This window comes from Camelus bactrianus, chromosome 15 (genome assembly GCF_048773025.1).
Source record: "Camelus bactrianus isolate YW-2024 breed Bactrian camel chromosome 15, ASM4877302v1, whole genome shotgun sequence".
Taxonomy (NCBI): Eukaryota; Metazoa; Chordata; class Mammalia; order Artiodactyla; family Camelidae; genus Camelus; species Camelus bactrianus.
The window spans coordinates 52,817,480-52,832,654 of record NC_133553.1 but is presented as its reverse complement, the minus strand read 5'-3'; the positions used below and the strand labels follow the sequence as shown (position 1 = coordinate 52,832,654).

At 39.7% G+C, this 15,175-nt stretch overlaps 1 protein-coding gene across 1 annotated transcript in view; it reads right to left on the bottom strand.

Moving 5' to 3' along the window:
• Positions 1 to 15,175, bottom strand: part of EML6 (EMAP like 6) — a 216,021-nt gene that overhangs the window by 59,170 nt on the left and 141,676 nt on the right. Inside the window, exons 18-24 of the mRNA XM_074341150.1 lie at positions 11,148 to 11,248; positions 9,661 to 9,863; positions 7,186 to 7,297; positions 6,791 to 6,918; positions 3,544 to 3,685; positions 567 to 719; positions 267 to 398 (exon numbers count right to left, since the gene is read on the bottom strand). Coding sequence (XP_074197251.1) covers positions 267 to 398; positions 567 to 719; positions 3,544 to 3,685; positions 6,791 to 6,918; positions 7,186 to 7,297; positions 9,661 to 9,863; positions 11,148 to 11,248 — 971 coding nt within the window. The remainder of the gene's footprint in view (positions 1 to 266; positions 399 to 566; positions 720 to 3,543; positions 3,686 to 6,790; positions 6,919 to 7,185; positions 7,298 to 9,660; positions 9,864 to 11,147; positions 11,249 to 15,175) is intronic.

The window sequence follows — 15,175 nt, the reverse complement described above, 5'->3', positions numbered from 1 at the left end:
GTGACTTGCCGTGGTAACAGAAAGCATCGTGTATCTTTACCTGTCTTAAAACTCAATGGCTTGAATTAATAATAACTATAGTAGTAGTAGTAATTATAACAAAAAGAAGGGAAAATACTCAAAATGTTAACAGCAGCTGCCTCGGGGTTGAAAATCACAGCTGTTTATATGTTGTCTAGCTTTAAAACTCAACTGCCATTCTCTCTGGAAACAACGTATGAATGGACTTTTTAAAAACTGAAAGTATATTTTAAAAGCCACTTTACCTCTACAGTCCCAGTCAATGTGTGTAATGTAACCGGAAGCCCCTTTACAGATGCCGACCCTTTTGCTTGTAAGGACGTTGTATATATCCACAAAGTTGTCGTGGGATGCCACAGCAAGGTATTTTCCTGTATCTATAAAGAAAAGTGTGCAGTTAACACCAAAACATTTTAGATGGGAATTTACTTCCAGGAACTGAGCATTTTAAAATGAGTTCAAGGCCAAGGAAATATTTTAAGAGAGTCCACTCTTGTAACTTTTTATCCCAACACATTTTTTAAAGTTTCTGCTGTCATCTTCACCTTTTGAAAATTTAATATCAGAGATCATTTCTTTCCTGTGATGGAAGGAGACCATGTCTTCAACAGTGTCAGCGTTTACGACCAGGAAACTCCCATCATTCAAGCCAACTGCTAAGGCTTTCCCATCAGGGGAGAAGGCACAGCATCGTCCACCTAAAAAGAATCCACAAAGAACTGTTATGATTTGTGACTTTGCTACCAAAAACAAACAAAACGAAGAGATGGGGAAATCTGTATAATACGTGCATTATGCATGGACGTGTGACTGTGCCTTTAAAATTCACACTACACTTGAGAAGAATTAAAACATTATAATTTAGAACAACTCATTCTTCCAAACTCAAGGACAATGATCATAATGTTAACAATATGTTTTCAATTTATTGGAGGTTTATCTATTCATTTCTTAGTATCTGAATTTTTCAAAAGACAAGGGGAGTGAATGGGGAAAATAAAGGATTAATATAACCCATATTTCTGCTCCTAAGAGGTGATATTTAAGAAGGAAAGCTCTGTAATAACATTTCTGGAAACTATTTTTTGGTATCACTGCTGACACACACAACTTGCCTTAGAGCTCCTTGTTCTACTCTGAGTCACTCTAATTCTCTGACCCATGGATCCTAATGCATAATTCTAGAGGTGGAAGATTTTGATCTGGCCTCTTTTGTCATGAGAAGAATGGACTATGGACATTCTCTGCAGAGGTATCTGCAAAACTAATCAGTACTGGGTGCTACATGAGCAATGTTTTCTACTACTTTGGAGGGTCACACGGAGCTATTTCTGACTGGGGAGGATGGACTCTGTTGGGGTACATTTAATAGGAATCCTACTGAAGAATGTCACCCTTGTTCTTACTGTCAAGACTATAGTAGGCACGGCCCCAGGGTGGGACAGTCCGGCAGCCTTGTGCTAAGGTATTTCAAATGGAGCATACACACCCCTCAGGCCTCAGGCATGAGGAAAGCACCAAAACTTTAAAACTGGCTCATAAACTACACCTCCCTTCCTCTCTTCCTTCATTCACTGTGCCGTTATTTACCTTCTATGAATCAGGCGTGCCACCAGTGCTGGAAGACCAGGAAGACCAGCCTGCTCCTGAGAAGAGCCACCAAGATTAGGCTAAGCTTCATAACTTACCACACAGATCAGGACACCCGAGAGTGAAAGGGGGAGCTACTAACACCTACACAAGGACAACAGCTGTCAACTGGGTTGAATGGCCATCCTCTCTAAGATGTGCTGGCAGTGGTTCTTTTGACCTGATTTTTAACCTAGTGAATCAAGTCCACTGTTTGATATTCGAGTCACTCACACTAAGGACTTGGTCTATCATTTCTCCAATATAAATTAGTGGCCAAATTATTCAGTCCTGTAATGGGTAAGAGCATGGGCTCTGGAGTCAGACCTGGGTTTGAATGCTGACTCCATCACTTATCACCACCTAGAAGTCCGGAAGCACTATGGCGGAGGTCCCACAGAGGCCACTGCTGTGCTCTCTGAAGCCACACTGCCTGGGTCTGAATTAAGGTCCATCACTTACTAGCTGTGCAACTTTGGGCAAACAACGTAAGCTGTCTGTACCTCAGCTGCCAAATTTGTAAGTGGAAATAATAAAGGCCTTATTCACTGGGTTCCAGTGAAGACGAAGGCGAAGGGCTAGCACAGTCGCTGGCTCAGCAGTATTAGCGCTGTCATTATCGTCATTACCGTCTCGACACCATTTTTCATTTTATCCCCCTAGAATATCCCATGTCTCTTCATAAAAGTCCCAAGTACAAATACTTGAGGGCCAGACCCCAGTCTCGTCCTTTCCTGTCTTCACTTTCACAAATCCTTTGAGCCTCGGCGCTCATGTTTCCTCCCCGATGGAGCTGTCCCTGGCAGTGGGCCTGACTGAGCCTCCGTGATACCCTGTTTGTGCCAGAGCTCCTTTGTCTGTCCTCACCCACTCTCCACCCTGCTCTGTGGAGCTGGCCCACATGGACTGTATCAATGGGCTCCCACACCCCCTGGCTTGTGATTACATGTGGTCAAGGGAGCATGAGCAGGAGACTGGAGGGAGGATGGAAGGGAGCAAGGAAGGAGGGAGGTGGGGGTATGTGTTCCCCTAGCCGCCTCCCTGCGGGGTCACCGCAGGCTGGCTGAGTCTCTGGGCTGACGGTCACAGCTCCTGCCTGCTGTCACCTCGCACAGCAATCACTTTCAAGGTTCCAGCAACTGCCCTCCTTGGTCCCTCCAGGCCCAGGACTGGTCGTGCTACCCGGCTGTTACTGGCTGCATCGTGCTGCACTAGCCCTGGTCATCTCCCTACACGCTGCTCACTCCTTTATAAATAGTACCATTTCGAGCCTCTCCTCAAATTACCCAATTTGAATGGGCCATCTGTTGCTGGGACTCTGTTCAAATCTTGTCCATCTCTGACACTAGAGATTGACTGTTCATCTTGGGAGCCTCAGTGCCTGATACCTAGAAGCCACTCCATAAATGCTTTTTGAGTTTGTCCTTCTTGGTACACCTCTTAGTTCTAGTGCATATAAGTGTTTGATACATATTTATTCATTTCTTGATATTAGCTATTTTTTTTAATATAATTGGCTTTCATTTTTCAGTAATGTAAGTCAGTTCTGGAGACGGTTAGACATAAAAATAAACAGCATTCTTTACAAGCTGATGTGTTTCAACTGACTCCCACAGTTCTTGATGAGAAGAGGAAGGACATATTGCCCCCAGGTGGCAAGTGTCTGTGCAGTGCAAGGAAAATGAAGACTGGATCAGGCCAGCCTTCTGGAACAATTCTACATGTGATTAGTTCTATCTGTAACAACAAACACAGAATCCCCGTTGCCCAGCATATTTGGGGCCATCTACTAGGTGCTCTCAGTGAATATTAGCTGAATGAATGAATGAATGAATGAGTTCAGTACTTTCTGTTGTAAGCGCTTTCACAGGTATGTAAGGTGATGTCACGTACCTTTTTTGAGTTTCCGTACTGCCAGCATACGGTGTTGGGAGGATAATTCCCAGATCCGCAGTGTTTTATCATCACTCACTGTTGCACAGATGGGCAGGAGAGGGTGAGCCGCCAGCCCCCACACCTCTCCTTCCATGTGTCCCTGTGGGAGAGGAAATGGGACAACACAGAATCAGTCCATGCTTACAGCCAGCCCTCCCGCAGCCTTGTGCTGCATATTCAGCCTGAGAGTATCCCAAACAGGTTCAAATATGAGTAAACACAGTTTAAGCTGCCTTGAGCCAAAATGACTGCACAGAATAAATTTTCATTTGAACTTGATCTAAAGTTGGGCCTACATGATGCTAAAGCGTTCATCTGGAAAATGAAGGATGGGCTCACATCACTCTGAAGTTCTGTTTATATGACACCAAACATCTTTTCATTTAGAAACGTCTGAGTGAATAAGGAACTGTCCTCATTTTATCCTGTTGTTTGACTTGAATAAACACAGTACATACGTATCTTCTCATAAAACAGCTTGATCACAACGACACAAACCACTTCCTTCAATAAGACCATATTCTAAAAGATGTAGGTACCAGCTATCTGTCAGAGGAAATGGGCAGCAATATTCTTGCTAATTCCATTTTAGTTCTTTGAATGCACAGCATTGGGCAGAGCAGGAATAGAGCTAAATTTTCAAGCACCCTGGTTACAGCTCAGAGTCAGCATTTATTCACAAATTATTGTATTCTAGTAAACAGAAAACTGAAAGGGGCTTGACAGGCATTGGACCAATTCCACATACCGATGTCTTATCACAAACACAGCTACCTAACTGGCTTAGAGTAACAACTGAGATGAAACAGTATTTAACAAATGAGCAATTAGGGAGAAAATGAATCTGATTCTTCTAACTTATCAGTCAATAAAGTAGTGACGAATAGACCAGAAATGGAATAATAAAACAGACCAGATTGTTTACTGAATTTCTGCTTTTAGCGGTTAATTATAAAAAGACTTTGCTTAGTAAAGCAAAAAGGAAGACCATACACAGGCATCTGAAAGGTGTTTGTAGTTGGAATGCTTTGGGGAACAGGTGGCTCTCCAAAGAGAAATTGGATGATTCCGGTTTAACTGGGAAGCTGTTTAAGCAAAACAGTAATTTGGCAGAAGATATGAAGTTCCCAATACAGTTGACATTCAAATATCTGAGAAGGGCCAAAGGGTGTAGATACTGTTTTTGACTATATTAGATTTGAAGCACCATACATCCCCCGTTTTCTAGTTTTCTTCCCTTGAGAAGCTTCCCACCCCCAAGGTCACAGTCAGAGTATGGATCAGGTGTCAGCCCTCCCTGGTTTCCCCCAAACTGGATCTGTTTGAAGCTCTTTTACAGACCAAGTCCTTTTGTACACCGAGGACAGGGACGTAAGGTTCTGAGACCCTTTCAATCCACTGCCTTACATATTAATTTAAAAATTGTATTTCCTTAATCGAATATGATTAAGTACTTTTATGCAACCTAGCATGTATGTAAACAATTTAAAGTCTCAAATATTTGGAGATTAAAAAGAAAGAAACACTTAATTTCTGATAAAATTAAATAAAAAGTCATGGCCGGAAAGAAAAAGAAATTAGGTTGAAAGGAAACAACAAAGGCAAGAACAGCTGGAGAACAAAGAAGTCACACTTCAAGGACGCACCTCAGCCCAGTTCTCAATCCTGGCTGCCTGGCGCCACCAGCTCCAGAGCTTCTGAGGTTTGTTTTTAACACAGAATTTTTTTTTAAAAAATGCATTTTCATTCAGGATATCCAGGGTGGGGCTTGGGCCCATGCATTCTTAAAACCTCAAAGGACTCTGATCTATGATGTGTGTGCAGAACTGTTCTCAGGGTGAAGTAAATCAGAAGACCCCTCACAGTGGGATTCTGAGGGTTCAGCTCTGATGCAGCAAGCCTGCAGGTGTCAATCAGGTCAGGGAGGAGGCAAAACTCCTCTGCTGGACACACGAAAGGTCCTGAAGCTGAGATAACCAGTGTATATTCTTTTCACTCCACCTTCTACACACCCTCAGCCCACCTGGGTCTCTTCCATCTGTAACTAAGGCCTATCCATCACCAAATTGGGCAGGACTACCTACCCACCTCCACATACTCCCACCCTCTTGGGTGAGATTTGATCCCTTCTTTCATCTTTGAGAATTCAGCTGACATTCATTTTAATGTGGTATTACAGGAATACAATATTTGAGGGGACAGGAAGTGAAGGAGCATGTTATGTGTTTATGTGAGTCAAGGCTGAGACTAGAATGATGCACAAAATCTAAGGAGACACTAGGTATTCGGTGTATGCAGAACAAATAATTTTTGTTAAGTTTGACAGATTTTGACAGACTGAGAGGAAATACATCTAAGGAGCCTCATGCACACCTAGACCTAATTTGGACGATGAGATCATGGACTTTGAGCAGGTAATGTAGTGGAGTGAGGTTCTTGGGGACTTTGGGAGAGGTGAATGTATTTTTCATGTGGTAGGGACAGGGATATCTGATGGCCAGAGAGCAGGCTGTGCTGGACAGGTGACCCTCATGATCCTCCTGGTTTTCACACTCTTGTGTAATCACCTCCCTCTGAGTGTGTTATAGCCTGTGACTTATTACCAACCAATAAAATATGGCAAAGGGGACAGATATTCATGATTACACGAATGTGATAATATGATTATGTTAAAGTCATTTAAAGGCACTTTAGTACCTGTTTTTCTCTTTCCCTTGCTTGCTTTGAGGAAGCAAGCAGTCAACGCTGGAGACCCCATGTTACAAGGAACTATGGGCAGCCTTTGAGAGCTGAGGGTGGCCTCTGGCCAACAGCCAACAAGAAACGGAAGCCCTCAGTCCTGCACGCACAAGAAACTGAACTCTGCCAACAACCTGAGTGACCGTGGAGGCAGATCCTCCCTCAGCTGACCCTCAGATGAGACCACAGTCCTGGCTTTTCTTGCAGCCTTACAAAACCTTGAATAGAGGACCCAGCTAAACTGTGTTCAGCTCCAACCCACAGAAACCATAGGATAATAAATGTTATTTTAAGTTGGCAAGTTTGTGGCAACTTGTTATATAGCAATAAGTAATTAATACAGCACTGACCCAACCTTGAGAGTGAGTGCCTCCTTATATTTTACACTCTTACTGCTCCCTGTTGCCTCACCCCGCATTCCAGCTTTGATGTGAATTACAGTTTGGAATATGTACAAACACAGTACCTGAACAAGCAGTGTCATTGGGCCACTTTTGTCAATTTCCAGGATCTCTCCATTTTTTGTTCCCACCAGGATATGTCCATGTCCCAAAGTGATGGCACGAATAGAAGGGTTATCTTCCAAAAGCAAGCCTGAGGGGCGAAATGTTCTATTTAATATTGTTAATATTGTATTTAATAGAACAAAAAACATTATAATAATTATATCAATTCTATTTTCATAGTTTCAAAGTACTAGGTATTGGGCCACCATCCTTGACATTTCTATCAGGGATCAAGAGCTCTGAATGCGGAAGAAAAAAAGAGAACTGATTTGGTAATGGTTTTCCAAGAACTTTAGTACTATCTTTTCCATCTCTATGAACAGAAAGATCTCTACTGCATACTCAGGAGTGGCACCTTTTGAGCTAGTTGACAATGCTGCTCTCTTAATGGCGTAAGTCTTCAAGCATCTTTCAAACATATCATCCCAGAGCTCCACGATTCCATCCTTTCCACCTGTTACAAAGCCCTGTGAAGGCACACGTCAGAAGAATTATATACACATCAAAATGACATGTTACCCACTCAGCTTCGAAAGGACTCCCCCTTGAGTAAAGAAGCTTCGTCTGTGTTTTCTTCCTAACTACAGGAGACTGGAAAGTCTGATGATAATAGTAATATGATTTCTAGAAGCATCTCTCCCCTGTTTCTCTGGCAGGATGAAGCACCTCCTCATTGTGCCCACTGCACTGTCTTCAGACCACTGGTTGGACTCTGGCACCACTGGATGGCCCAGTCCCCTGACTAGAAAGTGGGTTCCAACAAAACAGGACCAGCCTCAAAGCCTGGCAGAGTTTCTGGTATCTCATACACTTCTGCTGCGTGAGCTAGAAGCGTCACCACAATCCAAAATGATTGTTAAATATTTTAAAATATTTACTGAAGGAAAAACGTCATTATTTACTATTAAGAGTAACTTAAGTATTTCATACAACAAAGCTACTCTGTTCTTTTGATCAATAGACATAATTTAGACAATCATTAAAATTCAGATCAATTTTCACAAAACCTGAAAAGTAAAAAGCTTAACATATTGGATATATATATATATATTTTTTTTTACTAAACAGTGATCTTTATTCTTGTTCTAAGCTTATGATTTCTTGGCTTTATTAGTTTTCCTTTCTGGCAACTTATACACACCAACTGTTCTTAGAAGTCTTCTTTTTTTTTTAAAAGAAAAATACTGAGTAATTTATTGTTTTCTCAGAAACTTTAATTTACTTCATTTCAATGAAGTTCACAAGGAAATAATATTTTGTAATTCATTACATTAAATATCCTTATTTATCCTTATTATAGATTTTGACCCTAACGACACCCACTCTCCAAATTAAATGTAAATGCAGTATATTGTAATGTGCTATCCTTATCTTTTCCCACAATTTTTCAGCTTAAGTTAACAAGCAATAAGAGTTTAAACAAATTTATATCACATTAACTTCTGGGCCTACAAAAATTTTCCTTCTGTTTTAATCTTTTCTAAAATTCGTAGTTGAACCCAAAACAAATTTCCTAGAGAAAAACAGTTTAACCATCAAAACAACCATTGTAGTTGCCCATCTAACAAGAACCTACTTCCATAGTGGGATGAGCATATTTACCTGGGAACAGGTATGCAAGATGAGGCTTAGTTAGGTGTGTTGTATGGTTTAAACTGTTTGGAGGTCAGAGAGCATGTGTAAACTGGTACCATCAGCAAGCTAGCAGTGAATTAAAAACTGGTATTTCCTGGCAAATTGGTTGAAGAAAGTGTTTTAACAGCACTGAAGGGAAGTACCATCTTTATTTTAAAAAACAATACTGCAAGGCAAGCGTGTAGCTGGACAGGTCAGGACAAAGACAACCTTGAGAAGAAATAAGCTGGTGTGATGGTTAATTTTATGTGTCAACTGACTAGCCACTGGGAGCTCAGATTAAATATTATTCCTGTATGTGTCTGTTGAGGGTGCTTCTGGATGAGATCAGTATTTGAATTGGTGGACTCAGTCATCAGCCCTCCCCAATGTGGGTGCACATCATTCAAACCTTTGAGAGCCTTCGTAGAACAAGAGGTAGAGGGAGAACATTCACCTCCTTTATTCCTCTCTCACTGATTGAGCGGGGCATCTCATCTCATCTTTTCCCACCCGTAGACTGGGATTCATACCATTGGCTCCCCCGGTTCTCAGGCCTTTGAACTTGGACTGAGTTAACCCATTGGCTTTCCTGGGTCTCCAGCTTGCAGATGACACATTGTGGGACTTCTCAGCCTCCGTAACTGCATGAGCCAATTCCTTATAATAAATCTCCTCTCTGCATATGTAAAGGTACATCTATACCTTTGTATCTACATCCTACTGGTTCTGTTTCTCTGGAGAATCCTGACAAATACACCCAGTTATAAGACTTCACTCTAACACGCTTGTTAAACCTGAGCCTGTCTACACAGGAACAATCTGGTTATCAACCTAACTTTAGGTCAAACTGACGGGAGGACAGTAATCTAACCCCTGGGCACTTCCAGGTCTCCACTCCGCCAAGGAGAATGACGGTGTTGAAATCTTTCTCAGGACTCTTTTCCGACTGTGCGTCTACATTTACCCCGACACTTCTTAAGAGGTTCTTAGGAGTGAGTGAGGAAGAACGAGTGTGAAAAAAGTAAAGCGAAATTGCGCATAAAGAACAATTAAAAATGAAAGAGAAGTTTTAAGACCATTTGTGCTCCTCTCCGTTTATGACAACTATGCCCTAATTCAGAGAGTACTGTTTTCACATACTGACATCCTCTTGGTGTGACTTTCTTAACCCTAACTTATAATTTTGAAAGCTAATGAGGAAAACAGACCATACCTTGTCCAATGCATACATGGCAAACACGGGCCCGTCATGAGCTTTCACTGTCTTGAGTAGTAGAATATCTTTCCAGATAAAAATATCTCCAGTAGCTGCTCCTGAGAACACTAGATCTTCCATTCGCCCGTAAGAAACACACATCATTGTTTCCAATTTTCCAACACTTCCAAAAATTCCTCTTTTAGAGGTGAAGCCCCCTCCTGGAACAGACCAAGAGTATTTATCACTTTTTGAAAAACTGACACCTTCTATGGGCATTTAGAATGACCATCTTCAATGAAAACCCAGTGTGTCTGCATTATCTGTACACATAAAGATGTACAGAAATGGTGCGAAAATATCATAAACAAAAACATTATAAAAGGTCTTCTTCACGCATGAATTCAGTGCTTGCTGAATCCCCGCTTTGTGGTGGGCACAGTGGTCAATGCTGGAGTCTAAAGATGAAAAGAGTTCCTCTCTTCTAGGAACTTGGGGTCTGGTTGGAGAGAGAGCTTGATACGCATCTCAGTCCAAGGAGACCTGCGTCTAACCAAGACTCAGTGCAAGTTCTGTGCAGGCCAGAGGGAGGAGCGACTAAGTGTCTGGGAGATCCAGGCAAGCCGTCATGAAGGCTGACCAAAGAGAATGGAACCAGCAGTGGCTGTGAAGTAAACTGTAAACATGTTTTATGTATGTTTTGCCTCGATTTTTATCACAGTAACTTTGGGGTGAGAAAAATGAATCACTGTGTAGGAGAAGTGAATCATATTTGTCCTCAGATGTTCACCTTTTCCTGCCCTTCCTGACTGGCACTGGGAAGCCCAGACTCATTCCAGAGAACTGTATGCAGCCTGGCTTTCCAGACACAGAGGGGGCCATTACCTTTTCTTTTAAACCAGAAAGCACTGGAACAGTAGCTTCTTTATGTTTTTTCTTGTGTAAGGCTGGGCTTGGTACCAAAGCTGATACTAAGAACAAGAAACAATCCCAACAATAGGTCTGGCCCATTAGTGAGAAGAGTAAGACCCCCTTCCGTGTTTTGTCATGCTTATTTACGCATCCTTATTATCAACATCATATCCACATTTATTTTGACCGCTTCCTGTGTATAGGGTCAGGGTTTCATTCATGTGCTAAATTCAGTGATAAATTAATAAAAGAACCACAAAATAATGAAAATTTTATTCACCCAACCAAAGTGATTATTTCCTGCTCAGTAGTCCAATATAATCACTGCTTTCAGAACCAATGACTAAATATAAAAATAATTATTTTCAGAGCAGAACATATCCCAAAGCTTTCTAAGTACTGATGAATATGCATAGCATCATATAGAGTGTTCTCAGTTTCACGGCTTAGGCATATTTGGGAGAGAACAGCTTTTACGCACAATTTTACATTGCAGAGATGGGCTAAGTAGTGGTGGTTGAGGGTTTTCTTTTGTTTTTTTCCAGCTGGAGTAAAACTTTCAACCACATAAATGATAAACAAAACAACAGTACCTGCTTGTTGCCAGAATTTGATGTGCTTGATCCCAACTGTAACCAGTTTGTCAACGTGGTGTGGGTTACACTTTACCACAAATATCTTATCTTTATGTCCTCTACAAGAGACAAATAGGAAAAAAATTCTAGTTTTGATGAAAGCACTGCTAGGGAGTTTAATTAAAAGCATGCATTTGGTCTAACTTTTATTCGGTACATCTAACAGGACAAGTAAATTAGAAGATGATTTAAAATACACGTGGGGTCCACATTAAAATAATGAGCTTTGGCTTTTCCTTGCATGTTTGAGCCCTTTCTTCTTACCCTAACATTGCTACCAAAGTCTACCTAATTATGCTTTAAACAAATTAATGAAATACTTTAAATGAATCAGAATGTCTCCATGAGATAAAATTAATACCACCACCATAGAATTGTAATTCTTGGGATAGAGAGGTCCTGTATAAGAGGAAAGATACACTGCAAAAGCATTAATGAGAAGCTCCAAATGTAATCTTCTTTCCATGGAAGGCATAACTTCACGTTAAACAAAGTTTCAGCTAGAAATGTATTCACAAGAAATTGAAGACCCTAGTTCACATCCATGGAGAGAGAAAAGGATGTCGTCTACTGATTTACTGAAGGCTCTTAGGATGCTGTGCATTCAGAAATGTAACTTTATAACTCAACAGACACAAGGACAAATGTAAGGATGACAACTGATTGGAGGTCTGGAGCTACAGACCTGCCATTCCACAGTGCAGGGAATATTTCCATTTTAGAGTATAAAGTAATCACCAAAGTAATTAGAATCTAAGTATTTACTGGTCTTAATGGACTACTTGATGGTATATTAGGACATAACTTTCATTACGTGAAAGAAAAGCAATTAATAAAAAGAACATGACTGACTAATCTCCCTTATAAATACAGGTACAAAAATCTGAAATAAAATACTAGCAAAGAGAATCCAATAGCACGTACATTATGACCAAAGCAAAGGGGGTTCATTATTAAGGAATCAGTACAATTCATCATATATGAGAAAAATTATGTTGTCATTTTCACAGGCATTAGACAAAAAAAAAGTTATTTGTCATCAAAAAAGTACTGAACTAACACTTAGTAAAGTAGGAATTAATGGATGCTTTAAAGTCACCTGTTAGATATTCATATTTCCCTGCAGTTCTTGACTCTCACTGAGAAACCTAGATTCATTCAAGATCAACTATATACAAACTGGCTCTCCTTTTTAAAAAGAAGAATGTGCTGGAACAGTAGCTTATTCATTTTTTGTGTATTTGTGTGTGTGTGTGGATTCAAAAGTCAGACTCTTACTTAATGTTATTCCCAATAAAGTTAGGAACAAGACTATTACCACTACCATTTAACATTGCATTAAACATTATTACCTAATGCAATTAGACAAAGTCTAAAAAAATTAAAGGCACAGGAACAGGAAGGGAAGAGGTAAAACCTTCTATTTGCAAAAGGAGTAATTATATGTCTAAAAATTTCAAAGGAAAATAATGTAAAAACAACTACAAACAAGATAAATTAGTAAAGTTGTAGTATATTAAATTAAATGTAGAATCAATAGTCTTAATAAATACAATAACCAGTTGAAAAACATTTTTGAAGAAAGGACTCTATGTATAAACAACAACAAAAATATCAAGGCACAAATTTAGCAAGAAATGTGCACTACATATGAATGAGCACAACAAAAAAAACACTCTACATCTGTAAGGTGGAAAAGTAGACATAAAAAAATGAAAACACATTCCATGCTCTTTGGTTGGAAAACTCACTCATAAAGATGTCAATTCTCCCTAACTTTGTTTATAAATTCAAATTGATTCCAATTAAAAAAGCAGTTTAATGTCTATTTGTTTGTTCTTTAACCTGGAGTTTAAACTCTGACTTTAAAGTTCTTATGGGAGAATATACCAGCAGCAATGGCCCGGAAAACTCTGAAAAAGAAAAGCAAAGTGAAAAGGGTAGCTCTCCTAGATACTAAACAATTTATAAGGACTTCATAATTAAAACAGTATGGTATTGGTGCACAAATTGACTGACAAACCAGTGGCAAAATAGAAAATCTAGGAAGAGACCCAAATGAATATTAAAATGTAGTACATAATAAAGACAGGTCTCAAATCAATGGGGAAAAATGAACACTTAAAATAAATGGTGTATGTTACCAAATGCTGGCAAGGATGTGGAGCAACAGGAATTCTTATTTATTGCTGGTGGGAACACAAAATGGTACAGCTACTTTGGAAGACAGTTTGACAGTTTCTTACAAAACTAAACATACTCTTACCATAAGATTCAGCAATTATGTTCTTTGGTATTTATCCAAAGAAGCTGAAAACTTATGACCACACAAAAAACCTACACATGGATGCTTACAGCAGCTTTAATCATAACTGCCAAAACTTGGAAGCAACCAAGATGTTCTTCAGTAGGTGAAGCAATGAGCTATCAAGCCATGAAGAGACAGGGAGGACCTTTAAATGGATATTACTAAGTGAAAAGAAGCCAGTTCAAAAAGGCTGCATACTATATAATTTCAAATAAATGACATTCTGGAAAAGGTAAAACTATGGAGATAGTAAAAAGATGAGTGGTTTACAGGTTAGAGGGGAGGAAGGGGTGAACAGCCAGAGCACAGATTTTTCGGGCAGTGAAATCATTCTGTACGAAGCCATAATGGTAGATACATGTCATTATATACTTATCAAAACTCACAGAATGTACACCATCAAGAGTAAACCCTAATAGAAATTGTGGGCTTTGGGTAATAATGATGTTTCAATGTAGCTTCATCTATTATAACAAATGTACCACGCTGGTGCCAGGTGGGGATTTGAAGGAGGCTGGGATAGTGGGTATATGGGAACCATGTACTTTCTGCTCAATTTTGCTGTGAAACTAAAGCTGTCCTATAGAATAAATTCTATATAAAAGGGAAAAGAAAACTGGTGCTTGGAACACCTTGATAGCCATTTGGAAAAAGGATAAAATAGGATCTGCTCCTCACAATAAATATTGGGATAAATTCCCCAATGTTTTAGAGACCTAAATGTAAAGATAACCCATAGCAGATTAGAAGAAATTACGAGTGATTTCCTTTTAACTTGAGAATGGGGAATACTTTCCTAACTATGTCTCAAAATCTTAAAGTAGTAAAGACTGATAAATTTGACCACATATAAACAAAAACCTTTGCATAATGAAAAACATCATAGCAAACTCAAAAGACAAATGACAAACTGGGGGAAACATCTGCAAGTTACAGACAACAGACAAATAACCTTAACATGTAAAGGACTACTTCCTGTGTGAACAGTATTTCAGAGAAGCAAGATGGTTCATGAGGGAAAATTCTTATTTATAGAAGAATTCTAGCTAATATGAAAAATGAATGATAGAATTAGAAAATTATCATTTTCAACCCCTAATTAAATAATCAGTTTAGCCCATAGTTTGTAAATGGATGCCACGACCATTAGACAGTACATTGTTGGGAGGCTTTATAATGGAACGATTAGGCTGATACCTCTAGAACCCACAAAGGAGCTGAGTATTATGAAGAGTAGGAGAACCATTTTGGGCAATGTTGCACCGTGGGAGTGCACTGGAAGAGTGATCTGCCCTGAGAAAGAGGAATTCAATCCTTAACACTGTTTAGAACTGCTGGCTCATGGGAATAACAAGAAGCAGACTGGCTTTTAGTTGGTTTTATTACTCCACTAAAAAACTTCTACAGATAATACAAGCCCTATTGCTGGCACCTGGCAAGTACTACTCCCGCGGCCCCCACCCCCGGTATGCCACCGATTATGTTTCTGACATAGTCCAACGTGAAGTACGTATCAGGTACTCTTGCCTAAAAAACTAAACTTAAGAGAAAATATCTGCAAATAATATATCTGATAAGGGACTTATATCCAGGATATATTTTTAAAAACTCTTACAATTCAATAATAAAAAGACAAATAATCCTATTAAAAATGGGCAAAGTATCTGAATAGATATTT